At 40.3% G+C, this 26792-nt stretch overlaps 1 protein-coding gene and 1 long non-coding RNA gene across 2 annotated transcripts in view; one reads left to right on the forward strand and one right to left on the reverse strand.

Annotated features, from left to right (window-relative positions):
- LOC132592156 (uncharacterized) overlaps positions 1-5184 on the reverse strand; it is a 91258-nt gene extending 86074 nt beyond the window's left edge. Inside the window, exons 1-3 of the long non-coding RNA XR_009557593.1 lie at positions 5111-5184; positions 3358-3505; positions 2508-2637 (exon numbers count right to left, since the gene is read on the reverse strand). This is a non-coding gene — a long non-coding RNA (uncharacterized LOC132592156). The remainder of the gene's footprint in view (positions 1-2507; positions 2638-3357; positions 3506-5110) is intronic.
- FBXW4 (F-box and WD repeat domain containing 4) overlaps positions 4910-26792 on the forward strand; it is a 73868-nt gene continuing 51985 nt past the window's right edge. Inside the window, exons 1-5 of the mRNA XM_035134119.2 lie at positions 4910-5244; positions 19046-19141; positions 19715-19900; positions 21077-21209; positions 24632-24726. Of these exons, the coding sequence (XP_034990010.1) occupies positions 5021-5244; positions 19046-19141; positions 19715-19900; positions 21077-21209; positions 24632-24726 (734 nt within the window). The 5' untranslated portion in view covers positions 4910-5020. The remainder of the gene's footprint in view (positions 5245-19045; positions 19142-19714; positions 19901-21076; positions 21210-24631; positions 24727-26792) is intronic.

Here is a 26792-nt window from a genome sequence, read left to right on the forward strand (position 1 = left end):
TTAAGCATTATCATACACCTATTTCCCTGTCTTCTAAGAGGGGTGAACTGAATACCCCTTGCCCACTGCTACATGGACGTAGCTGAGGAAAGTATCTGAATAACTGGGAGATGTCAAATATCAGGATGAGTGGAGCGATATCATATTTTGGATGAACTGTTTGTGTAAGGGAAAGAGATAATGGCAGTATATTTTATTGTTCTAAATTCTGTTGTTAGAGAAATATTTTAGATTACAAATTTTGTTTTTCACTGAATGGTCACAGCTCTATAGTATTTCATTATTTCATTAATTACACACATCACAAGTTAGTAAGAGGCCTATTTCTGCTCTAATAAATAAATGGTTGGTGGACACCTCAGAGGAGAAGAACCAACAAACTTTTTTTAGTAGAAACAAATAATTCTTTCTAATAAATACATATATGCAGAAGACCTATTCGCTCTGATTTGTCATGGGCTACTTTTGTGAAGTAAAACCCATGAACCATGATTTGGAGAAGACTGCACCCCGAATTCAATGAAAACTTTTTTATCCCCCTTAATCCCTTGATAATTTTTTGTGCTTCTCTTGTAGAAAAGCAATTTTGCTAATCACCTTTGTGCCGATGCCTGCATTCCTGACAATAGCGTGAACAACTTCCATCAAAGTCTTTGATGTGGGAAAGAGAGAGACACACACACACATATAATCTGAAAACAATTCCATTCCTTGCCACTCAATGGAGAGCACTCTGCTTTAATAGAGAGCTGATTCTGTGGAAGTTTCTAATCCTTTCTGCCAAAGAAGAGAGAAAGAGACACAGCCAGGTAGCCCACCTTATTCAGGAGTTAAAATAACATGGTTTTGCTCTCAGAGAAAATCAAAACAACTCAAGATCAAAACCAGATTTCCCCAACCCTAACAGGACAGCCTCTCTACTCAGATAACTCTTGATCTAAGTGTGTAACAAGTAACTGGCTTTAATCCCTCAAAGTGATGGCGTTACAGATAAGTACCTTGCTAGTATCAGAGGTGTCTTGAATTTCAGAAATACACAAAAGTGTTGGCTAGAAAGAAAAACAAAACAGAAAAATCTCATCCGCATGACCTGTGTCTTTTGCTGAAAAGGTACAAAGCTCCAGTAGCATAAAGAGGAAGCCTTTGAAAAAAAGGAGTGCAAATAAAAACAGCAGTCAGGTAATGAACAGGTAGTTCTTACGCCTGTTGCCTTTTGGTTATGTTAGAAGCTTTGTGAACCACTTTGTGTACAGCACTACACACATGTACATTACATGTGATGCAAAACATAATAGAAAAATGCTGCTGTGTGAGCCTTTTTGCATACAGTGTGCTCATAAATGTGGAGAAACTTATTTATGGGAATCATAATCTACCGGTATGTATGCTCATATTAACACAGTACAGACATTATATTTTGCATGGGAGAGATGACAAAAATGAATTTCCCCCCACATCCAAGTATCAAAGGTTGAGGCTATCTACCTCACTGGAACACAAATGGAATCACACAAATGGAGACTTTGCTTCTTACCCTAATCTGAATTGAGAAAGACAACCCAGCTACACAATAAGAAAAAGTTGGTCTGCTGCAAATATTCTCACATTTGCTGTCAGTTTCCATGCTTTCCTTTAAGCATCAATCTTTGCAGTGTGAAATATATGAAAATGCATTACCCTTCCACAGTGGGGCTTGTTATAACCACAAATCTCTTTGCAATTTAATGAAAGCCATCAAACCAGGTAGATTATTATATTCAGAGAAGGACAGATGACTGTGGGTTGGTTTCAGGGGGAGGCAGTGAGAAGGGTTAGTGAGACAATGCATCAAGAGACACATTGCCACACCTCCAGAAACTCTCTTTAGGAAATGAGGAAGCAAAATTGCGGGGAAGAGGCAGAGAGACAGATTGCAAAAAGCATGTTTCCAGATTCCTTTGTTGTAGCTTGTGATATCAGCAACCATAATAGCGCATGGAAGGCAAGATATGTTAAAGCTTGAGTTACAATTTTGGCAGCGATTTTCCTTATGTTGATGAAACTGTTAAATCAATGTGTATGAACCAATTTGTTTCTGATAGGTATAGACTATCAAAATTAGTATGTTCAACAAATTATATAAAACAGCTTGACTATCTCCCTCCTCATGGCTACAAGATTTATATCAGCTGAACAGATTTACATTTCCTTGGACATGCCTAACATCCTTTCTGTAAAACTTTGTATTCCCCCCCGCCAACTGATGCACTATTATATGCTTAACTTTGTATACAAACCTTTCTCAGACAGGTGGCTGTTAATTTACTCCATGAGTATCATACAGATATTGTATTATTATTAATTTATATACTGCTTATATGCCAAATGGGTTTACTGTAGGTTGTGCAGGAGTTCACAAGAAGATAACAGCATTTCTCACCAACTGTCCTCTCAGTGATCTCAAGAAATTCTCTCTCACACTTTATGAATTTGTGGCTGCTACACAACAGGTTTGTTGATATTCTTACCTGTGAAGATCTTATAATAGCTGGAGTGGTAAATTACTTCTCATGCAAATGTATCTCCACCTGGTATTTGAATCTTTAATTACTCTGCTTCCATATACATATCCAAGTTAGCTGAGTGTTCATTAATGACCTAGGACCAAATTCAATGGATTCAAGTTACAAGAAAGGAGATTTTTTTAAAAAAAAAACCCAACAACCACCAGGAAGAACTTTTTGATAGTAAAAGCTCTTGGACAGTGGAACAGACTCCCATGAGTGGTGGAGGACTCTCCTTCCTTGGACGTTTTTAAGCAGAGGCTGGATGGCCATTTTTCATGTGTTGGAATTCCTGCATTGCAGGGGGCTGGACTACATGGCCCTTGGTATCCCTTCCAACTCTACAACTCTATGATTTTATGCTGATGGCATCCTCTAGTTTTCTTAGCTCAATTTGATGTAATCTTTAATAACTCTTATTCTTTCATATCACATATGAATATAATAAATATATAATAAACCAAACAATTTATTTCAAATTCAGAGGTGAAAGAAGAGGTTTAACTTGGTTCTTGGTCCTAGGATACTGTGCAACTATGGAAAGTGTTGAATCAACTGATATGTTACTTAACTAGTTGCTCTACTTGATGTGAAGACTGAAAACCACACTTGTCTGTCAAGTTTGTTTTCAACTCTGCTTTATTGAAAAAACATTGTCTGCAAGTTGTATTGCATTGAAGTCTACAATCATCATCAGATCCAAAAGGATATTTAATACAGACATTGCCATATACTACTGGAAACGTTGCAGCATGTGGTTTAGCATCAGCTATTTTATTCCATTCAAAAACTGTAACAAAGACTGTATCCCAACCTTTTCTTCTCACATTCCGAACATCTTGTGCATCTTTGATGATCATCTAACAGATGAAGAATGTTTTGCTTTTCAGCTAGAAATGGTGTAGCATGTAATAGATCCATTTCAAGGAAACAGTATGAAGAAAGTAGCTTTGCCACTGACTCTGAAATAAAAAGATGTCACTTGTATCAGGCATTTAGATTAATATTACAATACAGCAATAGAGCACTCCTGTGATCTTAATGCTTGTGGTTGCCAAGGACCAGAAAGAGACTTAACTTCCCTGACGGTAGTATTTTTGAATGTATCCTTTTTTTCCCTCCCACAAAAGGAAATGGTTGTACAGTACTTGGTAATAAGTTGCACAGAGAATAAAACTTGCCCTGAGAATGGCTTGGCCCATATTGACAGAGATAGTGCAGAGGGAACAATGTATGTTTATTCACAAGGAACTTTGCAACATGTCCAATTTGCTGGATATTAATTATTTGCATTAGTTATTCCCTGTATGTGAGTGCAATGGCCCAAGTGGAGTCTGCATGCTGGACAAGCAGGTGTCAATATATACATATTCTGAGATCTTACAGGAATGGCCAGAAGGCTCTGAAGACACATTTTTATCAAAATCAAAGTACATACTTTATTGTATCATTGCAGTACTGTAGTTAGCTTGTGTGTCTATATGCTATATTTCAACAGGAAGCCAGTTAACAAACTGTGTGTACAAATGACATCTTCAGTGAGTTGGAGTTTGGCTGGTAGAAGCTAAGCAGGTCATGGGCACTGGATGAAGATACAGTATTCCTGCCCTGCCCTTGGTCTGTACAGCAACATAAGAAGGCAACTTGAAACGCTGTGGGGGGATGGGGGAGACGACAACCTCCTGGCGTTTTAAGCAGTGAATGTGTACATAACAAGCACCTCCAACCATAAAATAGGTGTAAATTCTACCACAGGCTTTAATTTACTATGACACAAACCATGTCCTATTTCGGCATATACAGAATTTTCTTAATTCTGAAACAACAGCCCGGGCAATGCTCATCTTCTCTTTGGGGAACTGATCCTGTACGGAATTTATAAGACACAGGTTGCAGTCATGCTTCAACACTTACTTCAATGGGAAGTAAACAAGCACAGGATTGCACCACAGAGATAAGAAAAGCTATACAGTACAGTACTGTATAGAATTTCTGGCATGTTCAAAGCGCATACACCGCCTCAGTCTTAATCATTACAACCCTGTGAAATATGTCAGTATGTTATTATCCCCCTATTGCAAAACGTGTTTGTGTGTCTAAAAGAGACTTGCGTTACCCTAGCTCAGTCCTCTTTTATTGGCGTTTGGGCTGCAGACGTGGGTTGTTTTACCTGCAACTGTACTATTCCAGCACTGAGACGTTTGCTGATCGTAACATGACGATACGTTTCCTGAGAAGAGAAACGTGTCCCCGCCGTGCCAAAAAGGAGTCCCTTTGTTTCTTTTCCCCTTTCTCACCCTGAAACCAATGAACGCACTACCGAGGGCCGGTCTCCCGAGGGCGGGACGTACCCATGTGACTGACCGACCAGGCGGGGAGGAACCGCCGCCCCCGACTAGCGGCGGCCTACCCGGGCCCAGCGGCGGCGGCGGCGGCGGCTCTGTTTCCGAGTTGGTCGCTGCCGGGCCCGGGCCTCCATGGGGAGGCCGGGCAGCCCCCCGCAGGCGGAGAGCCGCTGCCCGCTGTGGGCGCTGCCGGAGGAGCTGCTGCTGCTCATCTGCTCGTACCTGGACGCGCGGGCCTTGGGCCGCCTGGGCCAGACCTGCCGCCGCCTTTGCCGCTTCACCTGCCGGGATGCGCTGTGGAGGCGACTCGCCCGTTCCTGTCTCAACGCAGGCTTCAGCGCGCACGGCGCCGACCTGTAAGCGCCTGGGCTGGGGAAGAGCCGGCTGGGAAAACACGGGGCTTCGCGGCCTAGCTGGTTGCTAAGGGGCGCCCTTGTAACCAAGGCCACGCCCTGTCAGGGGAGGTGGGGTGTTCCTGAAGCGCCAAGGCCCGGCGAAGGAGGGAGGGAGGGAGATGACCCGCGCGGATTCCCGCAGAGGAGTCCGGATGGCCACGCGGAGGGGCGGAGATCTGGTTCGGGGCTCGTAATGGGCGCGAAGCGGCCTGGGATACACAGTCAGTTCAGGGGCCGAACTGTGCTTATCGTTTTGTTGTCCCGGGACGTACTGTCCTTAGGTACCTTATTAGACACGGTATGTTGTGTCCTGGATCCATTGATCTCTGCAATCCAATGTTAGATCCCACAATCTTGCAAGGGACCCAGGCTGTTAGGACATCTCTTACTGTGACAGTGGATGCCAAGTTTTGGATAGCAGACACGGCACCTGTTTTCACGACAATTTAACATTGGAGGCTTGCTTTAGCCCAGGCATCCTCAAACTGCGGCCCTCCAGATGTTTTGGCCTACAACTCCATGATCCCTAGCTAACAGGCCCAGTGGTCAGGGATGATGGGAATTGTAGTCCAAAACATCTGGAGGGCCGAAGTTTGGGGGTGCCTGACTTTAGGCAACACTCAAAAAGATGTAGATAGATGTGGGCTTGTCCCTTCCAACTCTACATTTGTATGGTTATATATGCTTCCAGAATAAGTTTTTTTTTGGGGGGGGCTTCCTTCTTGCAGCCCCAACCCTTACACACCTGATAGTAAGTCCCATTGGCTTCAGACTCTCTTTGAACTTGGTTGCATTGTCTGTTGGGTTGTACAGCCCTGGTTCTGAACAGAAGGCAACACTTTGAGACCCAGGAATGCCTAATAGCCCTTGGGTCTAGTTGCATTTCCATGTGACATGCCAAACTGCATTGAGTCTCAGATAGGGCATTTCTTAATTATTTATAATCTGATACAGAAAGAGGAAGAGAAGTGAGTTCATAGCATAGCTGCCAAGTTATCCCTTTTTTACAGGGATTTTCCCTTATGCTGAATAGGCTTCCTCGCGAGAAAAGGGAAAACTTGGCAGCTATGGTTTATAGTACTGTACTTCTTTATCAGCATGGACCTTTCAGTTTCAATATGCAGGAAATTGAAAGGTCGATTTTGGTGTTGTGTATTCCCGTTGCCATGGTAGTAGTTGTGGGCCTGCTGTGATTACTCGGGATACTCTGTACCCCTCAAGTGTAGCAAGGCTGGAATAACAGCTGAATTAGATTGGTTCTTTTCTGACCTATGCTTAATTACTGATTAGTATGATTAAGTTCTACTCAAACTCTACTTCAGGGATGGAGTTAATGCAAAATTACAATGTTAAAACTATCCAGTTAATGTACATCATCTTCCTTTACCCTGTTCTCCTGGTTTGCTTCTTAAGGACACAAACTGGGAAGTGTATATTGTTGCACTTTCATGCACATGGATCATTGCATTTGTAATTGTGTGGGAAACAAACTGTCAATATCATCAACATGTGGTGAGGAAAATTTCACTACTTCCCTGCCTCCTTTGTTTTCTGATGAAAAATGTGTGGCATAAATTGCCCCATGATGTAGCTGGATGCAACAGATGCAGTATAGCATCTAAATGGTTTACATTTCAGCTGGTAACTATCCAGCTGAAATGTTCATCATGTAGAAATTGTAGATGCTATGGTATATATTTAATAAAACCCAGTTTACTAGTAGTGACAATTGAATCAATGGTATTTTGTGAAGGAGTATGGGGAGGAGCTATAGCATCATAGATCTCTTATATGCAGACCCCAAGTTCAATCCCTGGCATCTCTAGGTACATCTGAAGTAGTAGGTTAGAGAGAGACTCCTTCCTGAGACATTGAAGAGCTGTTGACAGTCCATGTCGATCAGGCAACAAGTGGTCTATGTTCTGCTTTGAGGGTTGCATTCACCTTTGGCCAACTCTTTTGGGGGCTAATGCCAGTGGTGGATGTGACCTAAAGCGAGAGTGGTCATCACAGACTCTCACACATGCACACTCTCTCATGTGCGTGCACACACGGGACAAACACACAGCTTTGTATCCTGGTTAAAGGATTAGTGGTAACTAGTGAATGCTGGTGTTGTCATATCCCTTAATAGTAGTTAAGCGGAGAGAAAGTTGTCTTTCTTTGATTTCTTAACCATATTAAAACTAAGCTCTTTTGGTATTTAACAACTTATGTGGTATTTTATTTATTTATAATAAGTATTTCTGTACTGGCGTATCATAAAATATATCAAGGTGGTGTACACTATAAGACACAATTTAATATTCTCACTTAATAATAAAGATACAGATAATCATTCAGGTGGCTGAGTAAAAAAAAGAAATAAACAGCTGCAAGGCCTGTCAGTACTGTACAAGAGCCTTCAAGAGATGCCTGAAAGTGAGAATACCTGCCAAATCATTGCTGGAAGAATTTTCCACAGCACTGGACAGATGACACTACCGTGTTTCTCAAAAAATAAGACACCATCTTATATTTATTTTTCCTCAAAAAAAAAAAAACACGGTGGGTTATTTTCAGGGGATGTCTTATTTTATTTTATTAAGTATGGTACAGTTTAACCTACAAGGTTAAACTGCCTATCACTATGGCTTATTTTCAGGGTATGGCTTATTTTCGGAGAAGCACAGTAAATGCCGAACTCTAGTTGAGACCAATTGGGCCTCAGCTAGGGGAATGAACACAATTCCTCCAGATGATCTCACTTTTTCACCAGATGAAGTCCTCTCTGGATGATTTTCATTAATTTGTTTTGGTGTTTTTCTTAAATAAATCTTGGATTTATTTTTAATAAATCCAATCTTTCATTTGAGCGTGTCTTATAAGATTCGCAAGGGGCAGAACCTGAAGTGTTTAAAAAAATCTGAAGCATTTGAATTAAAAACACCAAAATCTTCAGTTAATCATGAGCCAAGAGCCATGAAATAATTATTAAAGTTGAAACAGATTATACTGGGCCCGACTAACATTAGTTGGATGGCCCTAAACAGTTTAAAGATCATAGCTGCCAAGTTTTCGCTTTTCTCGCGAGGAAGCCTATTCAGCATAAGGGAAAATCCCTGTAAAATAGGGATAACTTGGCAGCTATGTTTAAAGATAGCTTTAGAACATAACGCTCTTTCCAAAAAAATCCCCTATTATGCCAATCTGTTTAAAAATGTTCCTGAATGGAAAACCAAGGAGACACATCAAGACCTGGGGTTGTGGGAGGTAGTAAAGGAAATTCCCTTTGCACTAGTGTCTTGGGCAATAGTTACATTGAAATCGGCAGGGGTGAGGGCTGTAGGATTGTTGTGTCTTTCAGCACCTGGGATCTGCTTGCTGTGCTATATTGTCCTTCCTTCTGAGGAAATGAATTTTTGTATTTTTTCATTAACTATAAGCTCTACATTGGATGCAGGAGGGGGTCAGGTATACAACGTAACAGGTGCAGTAGTTGGTAGGGCCTCTACTCTTGTTTCTAAAGTGAAAGGCTGAACAATAATCTAAAATTTCAGTCAACTGAGGAAAGTGTACAAATGAAAGCATATATAAACCTCTCGAGGTAACTTTAAATGTTCACTAGCTTTTCTTAAAAGCTTTTTTGATTGCATTTTCCTATTGTAGAGTTGACTCTTAAAATACCTCAATAGCATTATGAGTGTGACTGTGTGAAGAGTGGTGGGAAAATGTTTAGAATTGGCCTCTTCCTATATTTTGCTTCTTATCCCTGGCTTCCTAGATAAGGCTTCCTAGATTTGAGCACATTGTGTGATAGTAGTACTGGGTTTTGTTTTGTTTTTTGCCTGTGAACTGGTTATGTGCTTCTTAGCTTGCAGTAGAAGACATGTACAGTAATATACTGTATAGTATACGCTAGTCCTTGGACTTGGATTTGGTACTCCTGCCAGCGAACACCACCTATAACCACTTTCCTGCCACATACAGTAACAGATGCATATCATGGGACAGATGGAGCTATGGGTGGGATAAGGTGGGACCACAGTTACAGTGAAGCAGACAACAACTTTGAATTTCTCAGATCTTGTGTGCAGGTGCAAGATGGTGACTAGGGGTTGGCAGTTGTGTGTTGATTTTAGGTAAAATTATGAAGGTTTATATTTGTCTTGTTAAGGACAAGTTTTGAAAATAAGTTGTGGTAGTCAGAGTCACAGCTACAGGTTTCTATTGGCAAATTTCAGGGTTTGTTTGTTTGTGTTAATATTGCTTTCAACATTTTGGATGTCAAGTTTTGGACGTTTGAGCTAACACCTCCCCAAATCCAATCATGTGGGATTATTTCCAGCTAATCTCTAATATTCTATATTCTTGGATGAGGTTCTTGAGCAGGCATCCCCAAACTTCGGCCCTCCAGATGTTTTGGACTACAATTCCCATCATCCCTGACCACTGGTCCTGTTAGCTAGGGATCATGGGAGTTGTAGGCCAAAACATTGGGAGGGCCGCAGTTTGGGGATGCCTGTTCTTGAGTATGTGGTGGCACCTCAGCTCCAGGTGTTCTTGGATGAGGTGAATGATCTAGATCTGTTTCAAACCAGCTTTAGGCTATATTTGACAGGAAGCTGAGAGATGGCTGCTATTCTAGATGGCTGCTACTGGGCCAACTTATTTCCAGAAAAGATCCATGGTAACTGTGGTCCCACCTTATCCCATGAATTTCAGCTGGCATGTTCTGACATGTAGGCAATTACAGTGGTACCTTGGGTTAAGAACTTAATTCATTCCGGAGGTCCGTTCTTAACCTGAAACTGTTCTTAACCCGAAGCACCACTTTAGCTAATGGGGCCTCCTGCTGCTGCCACACCGACAGAGCATGATTTCTGTTCTCATCCTGAAGCAAAGTTCTTAACCTGAGGTACTATTTCTGGGTTAGCGGAGTCTGTAACCTGAAGTGTCTGTAAGCTGAGGTACCACTGTACATATTTATTCAGATATACCTTTGGCCTCTATTATTATTTACTGGATTTCTTACCTGTCCTTCACCATAAGGTCCCAGGGTGGGCAACAACAATATAAAAAGGCAATATTAAAATCAGTTGAAACAATTTTGATTCAGAAGCATAGGGTAGGTCCTAATATGTGTGTGTATATATATCATGTGTCAAAAGTAATGGTAAAGAGTTGTGTCTTCAGTTTATGGCAAAAACTATATAGTGAAGGTGTCAGGTGCACCTCTGTGCTTAGGAACTGCCACAGAGAATGCCTTCTCCCATTCTGTCCCCCCACCAATGTCTAAGTGTGGCAGAACTATGAAGAGGGTTCCTACACAACACCTGACGGAGTTCTGTAGGAAAGGAGATGGTCTTTTAGATGTTTGGGGCTCTAGTCATTTAGATCTTTAAAAGTAATGTAAGCACCTTCAATTGGGCCCAGAAATGAACTAGCATCTATAAGCTCACTAGTTTTGCCAGTGTAAATGTTGCAGTTTGCTCAACAGCCAGTTTTGTTTGTTGGTTTTACAGATGCTTTACCTATGTGTGCTTATGTTTTGTTATTTGATATTTTACTCGTATTTTACTGTTAGCTAGCCACCTTGAGCACCATTTGGTGGAATGACAGCATGCAAACAAACAAATAAGCAGTGTACTGGTCTTGGAGGTTATCGTCTCACTTAGCCAAGGGTTTGATGGTGTTCTGGTCAGGTTTCTCTACTTTGACATTTTTTTGGTCAGTTTTTTAAAATGGAAATTACAATTTGAGTATTACATTATAATTTTTATTTTGTTTCCAGAAGGCTAGGAGAGGGAGACATTGTCAGAGTATCCTTGCTCGCTATTCCTGCACAGGGATGAAAATAATCTCAGAACACTTTGGTACAGTCATCAAGAGTTGGATACCTCAGGTTTCCAGCCTTGTGCATGACTACTAATGCTTTCCTGTTGTACTGGAGGTGCCCCATCTAATAATTGTAGAATGCCATTTGCCCTTTATGTTAGCATACATTGTGGCTTCTGCTCTCTCTTTTTATCCTTTGAATTCCTAGGAGACCAGCATGGAATGAGCTTCTGTACTGTGCACAGCTGTGTATTGCAGGTGGGATAGATTGATTAAGGTATTAGTCTCTAACATGATCTATGGTGGATTGTGCAGTGTTCTAACAAACAGGGTAAAAAAAACATCTCTAAATGTTCGCATGAGTATTTGAACTTACTATTAAGTATGGAATTTTCAGTACTTGATTCAGAGCACATGGGAGCTAGGAAGCCAAGGTTCACAACTGTATTTATTGTCATCTTCAGAAGTTTGCAAAAGGTTTTGTTTAACGGTTTCTGTGTGATGATAAAAACTGAGTAACATTTCTTTAAAGGGGGTGGCAGGGAGAAAGAGATTGTGATCAATCACCTGAAGAAGCAGGAAAGGGCCATTTGATTTTAATATAGTTTGCCCAAATGTACATTGCAGCAGGAAGAGAGGTCTTGTATTACAGTATGTGCACGTGGTGACTGAGTGCATAATTTGAAAAAATTGTATGCTGCCCTTCAGTAACCAAATGTCTGTAAGAAAGTTCTCTTCAGATCTTGTAAAGCAACATCTCTAAAGTGTTTCCTGGTGTTGTCAGAAATGATGAGCCCCCTTCCCTGAACGCCAGAGCATTCTTTGCCGTGGCGGTTTTATGACCAGCAATGTGGTAGTTAACTTGGACTCTGTTTTATTCATCGTACACCTTCTTTTCATCTTACTCTTGGCCTTAGCTCTCCCTTTTAAACTTGCCTATTCAGAAATAAAAATATACCTGGGGTGAGCTGTAGCTGAGTGGTGGAACATAGTGTTTTGTTTTTTAAGCAAACATCCTGAACCTGAGCATCCTTGTTTGAAAATAAATTGTCTCATTTTGATAGGACTTGCTTCCAACTGAAAGAGCTATGACATATAGTTACCAAGCTACATATAGCTCAAATGCATTTTAGTGTCATTCATGGACGTTTACAAGAATTTTGATCATACCAAGGTTATATAACATTAATAAAATTAGATTTATTAAAGATTAAAGTAAATTAAAGATATGTTTCAAATGTGATGGTGTTATGAGACATTTGGCTTGGAAATAAGGAGATAAATAAAAATAATTTGACTCCCCACCATACTTTACAAACCTTTTTAGGCCTATGTCAGATTATCCAAGGGGCTAATAGATTATATACTATTGCATTATATCTATAACAGTGGAAAGCAAAATGCCAGTGGACAACAAAAGAGGTTTAAAGAAGCTCTCAAGGCAAATCTTTAAAAATGCAGTATAAACCCAGATAATTGGGAACACTGGCCTGCAAGCGCTCCAGTTGAAGAATAGCCTCTACGAAATACGTCATGGTCTTTGAAGAAGCATGAACTCAGGACGAAAATAAGAAACATGCTAAGAGGAAGGCACGTTTGGCCAATCCTCACCATGATCAACTCCCACCCGGAAAACTATGTCCCCACTTTTGAAGGACATGTGGATCCAGAATTGGCCTCTACAGTCGCTTATGGGTACACCGTTAAGACCATATTCATGGAAGACAATCTTACTTGGCTATGAGTGATCGCCAAAGAAAGGAGAAAGAAGATGTAGTTAAAATAGCATTTTGATGTGGTCTGTGTCTAAGGTGACTCTTGGTGCTGAATAAATTGACTATTGCTGTAAATGGGTGAATTAATTAAGAGATAAATATGTAGGGTCAATAAGGTGATAATATCTTCATTTCTTACACATTGCTTCAGATTCTAACACAAGAAATCTATAGCTTAAAAGGGGAACATTAACATTAAATCTCGTGTCTATGTACTATGTCCTTTGCATTGTTTTCCCCTCCTACATTTTTACCAGTTTAGGACATCTGATCTAGGCTGCTTAAACATGGATTCTAGGAAAAGAAAGGAAAAAAATTTCTGAGCTAGATTGATAGCTCTTCAGAGTGACAGAGTCGATAAATGGTAGATAAGAAAGCTCCTGTCTCTTCATAATGTGGACAGCCTGATGCCTGAGGGTATAGAGGTCCAGCACTCCTATTTGGTTCAAGTACAATCCTGTCTCTGTAAGCGTCCTAACATGGTGCTTTACTAGGTTTAGGCTTATTTGTTGTGTTAGCACCATAGGAGGAAGGAGGCAGGGTATGGTAATCACTTCCAAGTCAGCTTTTGCTGGTGGGAGTGTGCAGGCAATCCTTGAAATCTGAAAAGCTGGCGCATTCCCTAGTACTGTAGAAGTAGATCCAATAAAAGACTTGTAGAGCTGGCTTGGATGTCACAGTAAATCATGATTTGTCATGATAGGAACAAACTGCAGTGAGTTTAGAGCTCACACGCCATTCCCTTCTCTTATCCTTTGCAATGACTGTAAAAAAGAGGATTGGAAGCCTCAGTTTTTTTTTCTAAACTGTGGTTGTTTCATCTGAAACCAAGAAACAGTAGTTAATCTAATTATGGCTTGTTTCAGCAAACTACACTTAAGATTACCCACAGTTTAGAGTTTGGATGTTACACTAAACTGTGGTTAATCAAAATAGAAGTGAAAGTTTCTTACCTCATTTTCGCAGCTGTGTTTGGGGAGGAACGTGAAAGGGTTTTCTGGCTGGTCTTAGCACGAGGTACTATGGTTTATTGCAGTGTCCACAAAATGGTCTCACACTGGTGCTTATACTGACTTTTGGCTCTGAAAAGAGCCAAAAATATTATTATTTGAAATAATCAAATCAGTGCAGTTAAAAAACTACAATAAAAGAGTTGAAGAAAATATGGCAGAGCAAAAATGTCTCAACTGCTTGTCTAAAGGACAGGAGAGAAGGAGCCTGTCTAATTTGCTTTGGGAGAGAATTCTACAATTGGGGAGCTGCCACTGTAAAGGTTCTAAGCACATTACACTAGTGCTTCACCAATTACAGTTGCTCCTGATCCATTTCCAGGCACAATTTGAAGGCTCAGGATCAGGCTACCTACAGGGTCACCTGTCTCCATATGTGCCTGCTTGGGACCTAAGATCTTCATTGGAGGCCCTCGATGAGCGTTGTTGCTGGGTAAGCTGTGGCAGGTTACAAGGGGAAAGGTCTTTTCTGTGTTGATACAGAATGCTTATGGGATGCTCTTCCCAGATGTTTACCTGGTGCCTACCACAGTCATTTTGGCACCAGCCAGGTAAAGACTTTTTTCATTTTCTCATGCCTTTTTATTTATTTTAACTTCAAATCTGATTTTTGTATTTATTTGTGGTTTTATGCTGTTTTTAAACCCCACACCCAGACTATTGCCCGATCTTCTGATTTTTCCTGACAATTTGCTGTGGGGTATATAAATATCCAAGCAAATAAATAAAACAATTAGAACTCAATCTGAATCCATGGGCATTTAGATTTCATACATGAACTGGAAGTTAATACCCAGTCCAAGACATTCTTGCAAAACATGAGCATTTAAAGTGGGAATTCTTCCTCATACTTTCAGTGGACATATTTTTTGCCATTTTGGACCAGAGTAGGAGGTAAAGCGCAGAGACTGCAAACTGACCCTCTAGTCTCTTTTCCTGATTGTAAAAAAAGAGATTCTTAGGTGATGGCAATCTCTGTGTGTTTTTGTTTAAAGTGGGTCACATGCCCAGGAATGCAGTCAAATTATAATGGTGACAAAGTGCCGGAAAAGGGAGGGAGATTGGGGAGGGGGGGAAAGAGAGAGCCCCAGGCGATGGAAAGAGAGCTGGGAATACTAGAGTCTGGCTAGGCCTCAGGGCCAGGTTAGAGATTCTCCCATGCATTAACAGCTATAAGAGATGTTTGTTTAAAGGGATATTTTTTTCTCCTTTGGGGTGCTTTGTCATTTTTTAAACAATACAGGTCATCAAGAATGGAGAGGGATGGTTAAGAAGAATAGTTGCACTCCTTGGTGCACTTGCTCTTGTTTCTTCTGCTATGTAACTTATCAAACTTCATGTTTAATAGTTTCAAACATTGCATTGATGGAGAAATTCTACATGTATTATTTTTTAAAGTAATTGTTAACTCACTTAACAAAGTATCAATAAGTATATAAATAAAGCCACAATCCTAAACATACATCCTTGGGAGCAGAAATGCCCAAACTGAATAAAATGTGTTATTTTTGGGGGGGGGGGTAAACCCCACCCAACATAATCATATGACACAGCGCACGTGCGCGCGCGCGCGCACACACACACACACACACCATTTGAATAGCAATGCCCATAAACTTTTTGGGAAGTTGCCCCCTTAAATATTTTACGGGGGGGGGGCAAAGGAACCTCAACCCCTAGGAGTTGGCTCCTATGCTTGGGAGTAAACCCCATTGAACAAAGTGGGACTTACTACTTAGTAGACTTGTATAGGATTCCCCAGTGAAGCCTCTCTTTGTGATAAAAGAAATTCAAGTCAATGTGAAGGTGATAATTGCTTAAAATACATAGGAAAACGCGGCAGGTTTGAACTGATACAAGGTGATTTTCCCATGCTCCTAAAAATTGATGGAGAAACTTCATGCATAGCTGCCAAGTTATCCCTTTTTTACAGGGATTTTCCCTTATGCTGAATAGGCTTCCTCGCGAGAAAAGAGAAAACTTGGCAGCTATGACTTCATGGGCCAACAGGATCTAAACTTAATTGACTTTGTTAAAACAATATTGTTAAGTCAGTATTAAAAAGATTTTTTATTGCCGGGGCAACTATTCTGGTTTGAGTTGCAGGGAACTTCAAGTCCTTCAGTAGCCAGTGACTAATATCCCTCTAGTATCACTTGTTCTAGCACAGCTTATTAGGATAGGAAAAGAAACAGTTTAAAAGCAGCACCTTACTTTACCCATTGTTTTAAATCTCTTCTGTGCCTCATGTTTTTTTAGTTCTATCCACTGATGCATGAAAAGAGCTTTCTTCTTTGTTAGCCCCCACTGCTAATGGGGAACTAGACATCTTCTATTCAGTCTCATGTTTGATGGATGGAATTGCTAGCAAATCTCCAATTGCAGACTTCTTTTTTTGTTGTTTGGGGGCAGAACATGGTTCATGTTTCTACTGCTATCCTTAAGGGTTAGCTTACTGCTGTGATTTTCTTAGAGTTGCATTAGTCTTGCATTTCCAGTGTGAGAGGAAATGCCATGGGAAGGCAGTTGGTATCTATTTGTCCTTTTGGAGGTTACGTCCAGCACAGAGTTAGCTACAATTAGGTGTCACAGATTTGGTGGGACTTACAGTGCAATTATATGCATGTCTTCTCAGAAGGAAACCCCATTCAGTGGGTTTACTCTCAGGTAATTGAGCATAGGAATGCACCTTTATGTACCCAAAGCTGTGTGCTGGGTAGTGGTCCATGTAAGCAAGCAAGAGTGGTTTCCTGTTGAGAGCAGAAGAGTAGAGTGTTCTCAGCCATTGCTGTTTGCTACTGGGTCTGTCTATAAGTTAACCCACATCTATATCAGAATTGGCCTCAGTTAGTACCTAATTTTACTAGTCCAGAAGACCTAACTATGGAATTTAAGGTAACCTCTAGTATTGTGGTCTTTCTCCTTTAAACGTCAACTTCATGATGGTGAAACAGAAGGGGTTTGGCTGAGTTACATGGGATGGGGAAATTTACAGCAGTAATAAAGGGTGTTGTAATAAAGCCTTAAAGCTCCAGCTGCCTACATATGGACAGTGCTGCTGTAGGCAACAACGGAATTTTATACATATTTATACTGTACCTTCAAAATGTACATTAGTGCTTTTATGGTATAGCAGGAGCAGGGAAACCTCCAGTCCACAGGCCTTATTCAGCCTGCCAGTCCCTGGAGACTGACCCATCAGGACTTTTAGGGAAAATCATGCCCACCTTTCGTGCACCTGACATATGAAACTTAAAGCTGCAGCTAAAATGAAGAAAAACCAGAAGCCCGTTATAAACGTGCTCCTGATTCTTTCTTTGAATCAAAAGGAAGATTTAGTACTGGGTAAAGAGTAACATAAGGGAAGAAGAAGTATCTGCCACAGAGATCTTACAATACATATCTCAACACTGTGGTCGACAACGGAGGGAGGTAAGAAAGGGCAAGAAAAGGGTAATGGATGGAACGTGAACAAATGCCGTTACACCTGCTTAGGCTACCCCACTGAAGTGGTCACTAGCTAACTAGCCTGAACTCACCTTTCTAGTTCCATGAGAACAGAAATCCTTTCCAAGTTTGTGTTAATAATAAACAGCCACAATAACTCTTGTGCTGTTACCTGCCGTGCATTTGAACGGTTGGTGCCCATGAGCCTGGTGCTGGAATGCACAAAGCCAGGACAAAAGCATTCCTGCAGTTTTGTTCCTCCCACTGTCGCACATGCCTGCTTAAAGCAGCTTTCTTTCATGCAGAGCTCTTAGAGGATTCTCTTTATTTGCTTTATCAGTTCACCGGCTGCTAAATTTAGACTCTAGCTCTTGGTAGTGTTAAAATAAAACCTCCTTAGCCTCCCTGAGTGATCATGTTTGTGCCTAATTTCAGAGATGAAATGGGTTGGTAGTACTGTACTACCTTGCTGGCTTTGCACCTGGACTAGTTGGTAACTTCCACCTTGCACATTTCTTTGGGGCTCATGCCCTTGTGTGTAAAGATTCATTGCAAGTCACATACTTTGAAATGCAAAAAACAAAACAAAACACTATTTGCTATGGCTCCGGAATGTGGGCAGAAAAATTCTGGCTTGGTTTTCTTTTTGGAACGAGCTTTTCAAAATTTGGAAGCGTAGGGTATGTGCCAGCGCTGCAAGTGGAAGTGTAACTGAACTACTGGCACACTAAATATAGTGCTGTAATAAAGGATTTTTTTAAAGATGGGAATCAATATCTTATTTCAGCAGAGCGTTTGGTACATTACCTCATGTAAAATAATTAAAATGGAAAATACATTTTACATTGCAGTCCTGTGTAAGTTTCTGCCATAGCAAGTTCCATTTCATTAATGAAGTTTACTCTCAAGTAAAAGTGCATAGAGTTACAGCCTTAATTGCCAAAAGGAAGTTGACAATGACTTTATTTGAAAGGTACCATAAGTCTCTTGAGGAATTGGATATATGGATAATACCATTATATAGATTAGTAACTAGGTGGCACTGAACATGATTGTATATCAGTGATGTTCAGTGTTTCCTTTTGTTGTTCTGCTCTTGCTTAAGAGAGAAAATAAAGCTTTTGTCAACCTTCCTGAGTAGCATATCCTCTAAGCCTTCTCTGACAGAGCATAATTTTTTGGAAGGTTGATCCGGGTTCCTGTTTTGATTCATATGTCCATTTAGCAATTTTAGTAAAATTTTGTCCTTTAATTTCAAATTCGTAATTGTCTACATGAGGAAAGATGTATATTTTTTTCATTCCTGGATGTTTTTCTTTTGCTGGGACAATTATTATGCAGTTGTCTTCTTGAGATCTGTAGCAAAACTAGTCTGTGGCTGTATAGTTATGACTGGGATCTATCATGATCTGGTTTATAATTCCTAGCATACTCAAAATATAAACTAGCAGGTCATAATTTTAATGATTTAAGGAGGCACAAAAACATGATGGAAAAAAGAGTGTTGAGAACTGGAAATTGCGCAAGTTGATCTAGTTCTACTTCTGGTAGCTTTCAGCAATACTACAGTGGCATTGGTAGGCAAATATTATCTCCCTTCTTCCTTCAAGCACTGGGATAGTGATGGACTCATCTAGTTCCTTTCTGTTATGTCAGTAAGCTGATGGAGTCTTACCCAGCCCTGACTTTTCTCTAATTATTCTTCCTCTGCAGAGTGGCTGGTGTTCCAGTGAAGGAAAGGGTCAAGGTTTCTCAGAACTGGAGGCGTGGACGCTGCCGGAAAATCCCACTCCTCAGATGGAAGCGCAAGCAAGTGGTTCCTTCTCTTTCCTCCTGCCCCATGATTTTCAGCTAGAATCTTCTCTGTCTTTTGGAGTTCATCCCAACTTTAATATTAATGTTGTGAACCACCCTGTGATCTTTGGGCAAAGGGCGGTATAAAACACACACAAAAAACCAATATACTTCTTGTCCTGCTTTTAGGCAAAACCCCTTTCCAAATACAGTTAACAAATATAATCATAAAAAATAAAAGGTAAAACCAGAAATCACATAAAAGCAAACGCTTCACACCAGCAGTAAAATAGCACCATAAGTTTAAAATTGCAGCTTAAGATGGAAGGGTAGCACTTGGGGGGGGGGGTGCCACATTTTCTCCAGTATATTTTCTTATAGCTTTGCCAAACAGTAGCATAGATACCTCCCCACAGCAAGGCTATATATTCTATGGGCTTTGGTGGTTGGGTTAGAGTTAGTACAAATATAGCATGGGATTCTTTAAAAGCATTTGGAAAGGCCTGAAGTTCCATAATAATTAGGAGTTTAGGATGTTTGTCAACTGTCAGCATAGTTTCTAATATTTTAATATATTTCCCCCTCCAGTTTAATGCCCTGGATGCAGCTAGATGATGACTACCTCTACCTATCCCAGGCAGAAGACATTCAAGTTTATTGGCTCCATCCCAATGGTACCAGCTTGCAACACTGTTCCCAAGCAGTCTTCTCTGGCCACCAGGAGGACGTGTGCCGCTTTGTGCTTGCTAATGGCCATATTGTCAGTGGAGGAGGGTAAGCTCTTTGTTATAGGGAAATAAGGAAGAAGGTGATGGTAGTTGAGCGTCCAACATTGGTTTATAGGTGCACTTGAACAAGAGCTGGAAGAACTGACTTTCAGAGCTGCTGCATTGCGTGACTGACTTTTATTTAAAGGATCCCTGTTTGGGGATCCCTGGGCAAATCAGTCCCCATGGCCAGGGGGGTGTACATGCTGTGATTCTGCAGAAGTGTGAGGGCAACAAAATTCAGTTTCCTGAGAATTTAAGTTTTCTTTTATTTTACTTCTGGTCCTTACAACTGCAAGGATATGCTCAAAAACTGAAGATTGACTGAAACAGATTTCCAGTGGTTGCAGTTGGAGCTTTTGTGGCCTGCATAGCCTTGGCCATAAAAAAATGTGGAATAATTTATGCAAAATAAGAGATTATGCATTTTTGCTCAGTTTGCATAATTTATGCATGTGGCTAAATTCAGCTTCTCTTGGTACAGAGTATGAGTTGCTTGATCACAAATTGTATTTCTTTTTTAGTATGGCATATACAAACAGCCCTCCCCAGGCCTGTCCTATTGCAAGATTGTGACCAAGACTGTTAAACCATGTGTGTGCTTTGTTCATTTGCTGTGTGGGGATCATGGATTTGCCAAAAAAAACAACCCAACCCTTTTAGGACATGTGAGCAAGGCCTTTGTTGTCTGCGCAGCCTTCAGTAGCAAATTAAGTATAGAATGTATATGCTGTATTAATTAGATAAATACTTCCTGAATATCTCTGTATACTAGTTTTTTAAATAAATGAAAAGGGGCAACTTTGATGTTTGCATCAGTTTCTATCATTGTTGTAGTTAGGGGTTTTCAAGACTTATTGATCTCAGAGGTGAGATCTCTCCTGTCTGCATGTGCTGGGCTGAATGCATGTGTAGATAATGTGTTGTATTTAGGAAATGAAACTACTACTGTGCTGGTATATCTCCAGCATGAAGAGCACTTTTACATCATGCTCTCTCAAATCTGTCTTTTACATCTTCATTGGCAGGGATAATCTGAAGCGGAATTCATTAAATTGACCCTCAGTGAAGGAGAGTAGTTTTGGATATGAGAAGCTCTCATGCCATTTGCCAGAATTATCTGTGCCTTGTGGCATTTGTTCCAAGGCGATGCACCTTCTTCACTCTGGTTTTGTTTTTTCAGAGATGGCAATATTGTCCTTCATAAGCTGAATGGCTCCTTCAGCTTCAAGTTCTTGGGGCATGAACAGGAAGTGAACTGCGTGGATTGTCAAGGAGCTATCGTTGTGAGTGGTTCACGGGACAGAACAGCAAAGGTGAGCGCGTGTATGTCTTGCTTTATACTTATAGGAGTGTATGTATGAAAAGAAAATCGGAGATGGAATGGGGAAATACAGTTCTCATTCCTCTCTTTTGGATTAACAGTTAAACAAACTTTTCAGCTTCATTGCTGCCCATTTCCAGGATTTTCTTACATCTACTGTATACTAGTTTATCTCAAATGTTTCAGACATGTATCTCAGAGCCACCTGCCCAAAGTGGAGTAACTAACTACATTTCTCTTGTGACACAGACATTATATAGGCCTGCTGAGATTTATGACAGTCAAAAATCAGATTACAGAGTCCTGGTTCCATTGCCCTTTAAGGCTTCTGTCTATTAATTCTTTTGCTGAATAGAGTGGGGGTCAGGATCCCATGGAGGACAGACTATTTATACAGCCACTTCTTCCTTCCTTTATAAGATTCTAGGGCTGAAAGAGCATACATGCTTAGTTTAGAGCATGTGTTGGGAACCTGGGGCCCTCCAGATTATGAAAGACTACAATTCCATAGCTGCCAAGTTTTCCCTTTTCTCGCGAGGAAGCCTATTCAGCATAAGGGAAAATCCCTTAAAATAAGGGATAACTTGGCAGCTATGCAATTCCCATCATCCTTGAAGGTGGATTCCAACAACATTTAGAGAGTCATATGGTTTCTGGCCCTTGTTTTCACTGTTCTGAGTTGTATTTTTATTTTCCTAGACCTAGAGAGAAATGGGGAGATGCAAGGTTCTTTCTGTGTGTTTTAGCTAGAAAATTAATTGTGCTAACAGTGATGTGGAGCAACAGCTTATTTTTTCATGAGCTTTTATTTAGTGAGGTTTGGGATGGCAAGCTGTCAGAGAGAACACATGTAGAGGGATTTAGTGTTTTTCTTCCCCTGACATTACATTTACGATGGAAGAACATTCTTTGGGGTAGTGACCAGGATTAGTCCAGCTTCAGTGAACAGTCCTAGCTTTTCTGATTCTACGCTCCCTACTCTTAGTTTAAGATCTGGCTCTGGGCTATCTCTAGAGCTGCTTTCAATGAACAGAGCCTTTTGCATGCAACAATTCCCACCCAAACAGCCAGCAGACTGTGTCTTAACTGATAGTTTCCTTATGGGGCACTGACCAAATGGTTCTGGCACTGGCCAAATGGTTCTGACAATTTGGAGAGTCAGAAGAAATCCACCAGGAGGATAGGCTGAGCAGCAGCAGAAGAATGTGAAGTGTTTCAAAAGTGTCAACCAGTGGCAAAAATGCTCTATTTGCTGTTTACGTTGTTTGTATTATGACTCATTGTTTATTGCCAGCTGTTTGCTTCCTTGGAGGTTTTTAAGCAGAGGTTGAATGACCATCTGTGATAAATGCTTTAGTTGAGATTCCTGCATTGCAGGGGGTTGGATTAGATGACCCTTGGGATCCCTTCCAGCTCTACAGTTCTGTGATTCTATGAATCTATACTTCCTCTTTTTTTTTAAATTCATTTTTATTAAAATTTTCAAAATTTAAATACAGAAAAATACAAAAAAAGAAAAAATCACAACATCAAAAACGACACAGAAAGAAGAAAAGAAAAAACAAAAAAAGAAAGAAAAAACCACTAATCATATTTCAAATTTTCTATCTTATCTATAATGGACCTCCTCGAGGTCCCCCTCTATCGGTTCATTGTATATCAAACCTCACAGATTCTAATCCTATTTTCTTTCCCTGTATACATTTTTCAATTTCCTTTGTATTTTACTATTAAAGTCCGTTTATCACTCTAAATTTCCAAAGCAAAAATTTCTAAGTCATTAACCTGCAGCATCCATATTTGCTTAAATTACTCTTCAAATATCAATTTTACAATATTTTTCATAATAGATTCGAAATTTCTTCCACTCTTCCTCTTCCTTCCTCTTCCTATGAATCTATACTTCCTACCTATGAGAACAATAAAATGCTGGAACTTCTACAGCTGGTATCTTCAACCTTTTCAGACTCAGGACCTACTTTTAACCCAAACATGCATTTGGGAACAAATTTCTTAATATTTTACTACTGTATGTTCAACAGTGCTCCTTCTGTGGCCCATCAGGCTGAGATCTGAATGGAAAAGTTGCTCAGTTTCTGAATTTCAATCACAATGAATTAAACTATCCATTATGTGGGATTCTTTGATACCCTGCCACTGGAAACTTGGAAGGCATTTTGTGACCTTGAGGGCAAAATCCTCAAAGTCAAAGGGAATTCTGCTTTAATTGTGCTCATTGTCTTTTTTTAAAAAAAACCCAGAAATGGAATCTGGCTCACCTAACACTCTTCCAGCCTGATCCTTATGAGCAGGGAATTTGCTTTTATTTTTACCAAGTGACATTTTCCTTGTGTTGACTCCTAGCTAGAAGGGAATCCCTAGTAGGTCTCTAATGGGAACTGTAAGTGCATTGGGTGCTTTGGAGGGATAGTGAGTGTTGATTAGGGCTGAGCTTTGAGTAGCTGCTAATGCACATTCCTCATTGATAGGCACCAGATAGCATGCTCCCAGCAATATTTTTAACCTGTATGAGATAGGGGTGCATTAAAAGAGCTCAACTTTTCTGCTGCTTTTGCTGACACTAGGTGCCAAATTCCCCTCTGACACCGAATAGCCTTGCAATCCTGAGCATTATCAACAAACAAACAAATACAACACTCCCAGCTTTGAATTCCCTTAAGACATTGGGGGATTGTCGGAGAGGGAATCAGAAACCAAAATCTCAGGATCCAGAAAATGGGAGATGAATTTGTTGGCGGTAGAGGAAAGAAATGATGGTATTCAAAAGGATGTCAGGAACACAAGCTTTAGCTTTATTCATTATGTCAGTAACAGATTTCTGAAAGCTCATGAACAGGTCACTTTACCGTGGTTATAAACAACATGTATTGTGGGAGAACAAGTATTATCAAAGTGTGAATGTGCATTAAGGGATTGGAGCATGTTTTAACAATTAGTACAGAAGGGGGCACTGCACGGGAAATTAGACTGCCCCATTCTCCATGTGTTTCTATTGTTTTGCAACAAACTTGGAGAGAAGGCTTTAAGGATTTGCCCAGACAAGGAACCATAAGAATAAAGATGAGATAAAATCTAAATTTGTTCTGACATGCAGACCTTCAACATAATTTGAGCAGATGCATTTCAGATGATTGTTCTTTGCTTTTAGCACCGGAACTGGGACTGATTTGTACAGAAGCTGCTTCTAATCTCTTCTATCATTTCTTTCCTTAGAAAGCATGCAGTCAAAATATTGCGGGGGTAAAGAAGTTGATTTAAGTTTACTCTGCTAATTTCAAATTGTGCTCCCAAGATTTCTTTGGGAGAGATCGTTTCCAAACACAGCTGCTGTTAACACTTCTATCTTGCACTTTTTTGTTGTGTGGTGTTTATTTGTGCTTTCTCTCTCTCTAGGTTTGGTCCTTGTCACCAGGCAGAGCTGGGCAGTGTTTGCACACCATACAGACTGAAGACCGGGTCTGGTCCATTGCCATTAGTCCATTATCAAGGTAACAAGATATAAAAATTGCACATGAATGTATGCACACCTCATGTTAAATCTGGTTTTTCTTTAGGTGTATAGTTACCTATTATACCAAGTATTCAGGAGGTCTAGAACTCAGCATTTAAGTATCTTCAGTTCTGTGACTCAAAATCCTTTTTTGTGTAGAAACAGTAAATTAGGCAGAGAAGAATACTCTATATTTTTGTGGAATTCAGAGCATTTCCTTCTATTTCTCTTGCCCTTTGGGTTCTAGAAAAAAGAAGTTTGACTTGCAGAATACTCTGGTCTGTATGGGTGAAGTCAAGGGGTGCACTGACTTAGATATTGTACCAAATATCTTCTGCATAAGGATCTTTAGTTTTTCTCTTTTTTTCCTCTTCACCCAAAGCTTACGCTTGCACAATACCCTTCCTTGCAAGTGCCACTTTGGCAAGAGCAACATGCTATCCTATAAGTAAGCATAAAGTAAGCATAAAAAGTAAGTAAGTAAGTAAGCATAAAAAGTAAGTTGCACTCTTTTTGTGGGAGGGGATGAGGGTTAGCTTTTCGGCTGTTGGCTGATTTTTAATCTTTTCCTTGCCTTTCTGCATTATGCAGTGGGGATCTGTACACACTCAAAGCAACTTAATTGCAACTAATGGAATGTGATTGAGCATGGGAGTAGTTCTGTCACTCACGCTGTGTCACAAGCTGTATCCAATTGTTGCCACTTGTACAACCACATTCCATATTGCAATTACAATCTGCAAAGTACTGTACAGTATTGCTTTTTCTTAAGTACAAAATACAGTGTTTTGCTCAGAAGATTCAAGAGAGAGAAAGCTTAGAGTGGTTACAGGCTAGCTGTAGCAAATTGGTCATTATCTAGTAACATGGCCTTTGCCATGAAACATGCTACTGTATAGATATGATCATACTATCCTACCCCCCACCCCCTGTGTGATATGTTAATACATAGAATTGCTCATGGCGAATCACCAGTCCAAGGAACTGAAGAAACAGAAAACTGCAGCAAGTTCAAACAGTTCATTCTGCATACTAATCCCAAAACTAATTAATAGAAGATCCCTGTACAGTTGGAAGATAGGTGGGATTTACAATTAGCTACAACCAATCCACGGAAGGATTGGAATGAGAGAAATCTGCTCTTCCTTTAAGTGCAGCATACTCAAGTGCTGTTGGAAGATAGAGAACCATATTTTATATTGAGACTGTATTTATGGCACTTTACCTCAGAGTTCCTGAGAATAGTGCAAAAATAAGCAAATTTCATTTTGATACATTGTACATATGTATTTCCTATATGAAACTTATTCAGTGCTGGTCCCCTGGCAACGAAAAAAGCAAAAAGCAAAGCAGATTCTGTTGTGCATGCTCTATTGTCAAAGCCCATAGTTTGGTTCTATTTCAGACAGCCTCTTCTGTTGATGCTGCAAAATGAAAAAGGTACTGCGGAGTCCCTGAAGCTGCTCTGTACCACTGGGGCACCAGAGAACCACTCATTTTCTGTAGTAATGTTGATAAGAGTCATTAAAACACATGGGAGTATCTTCTGGCTACTGTTTTTGTCACAGCTGGGCATCTGTGAACAAAATCTGATGTGTTGGGGAAAGATACACAGAGGAAATTAAACTGTTCCGATGAGTTATTTTGTAATCATATTGCTACTCTGCTAATGTTAAGAACTGAATGTTGGCCATAAGTTACAATTGTATACAAAAGTCACAAAACTGAACTACACAAAGCTTGAGCAGTGCCTTGTATCTTGAAGATTTGGAAGCGCTTTGTACCCTGACTCAACTTTTATTTTGAGGTATTTAACCTCAAAAGCAGCTTGCAGCAAGGTAGTTATTCTTTGAGGAAGCTCGTTTTCTGTTCTGAATTACAATGAGCTTCAGATTGTTAAATTTTCTGTGGCAAACTTGTCTTACATTTGAAGCAGAGCCTAGTTTTTTCATAAGTTTTTGAAACCTTGCATTAGGCTGTTGAGAATCAAAGCATCCAATTATGCTAAGGTGAACATTGTCCTGTTGTGATGACTGGTTCTCCCTCTCTTGTATATATCATCGT

This window comes from Zootoca vivipara, chromosome 5 (assembly GCF_963506605.1).
Source record: "Zootoca vivipara chromosome 5, rZooViv1.1, whole genome shotgun sequence".
Lineage (NCBI taxonomy): Eukaryota > Metazoa > Chordata > Lepidosauria > Squamata > Lacertidae > Zootoca > Zootoca vivipara.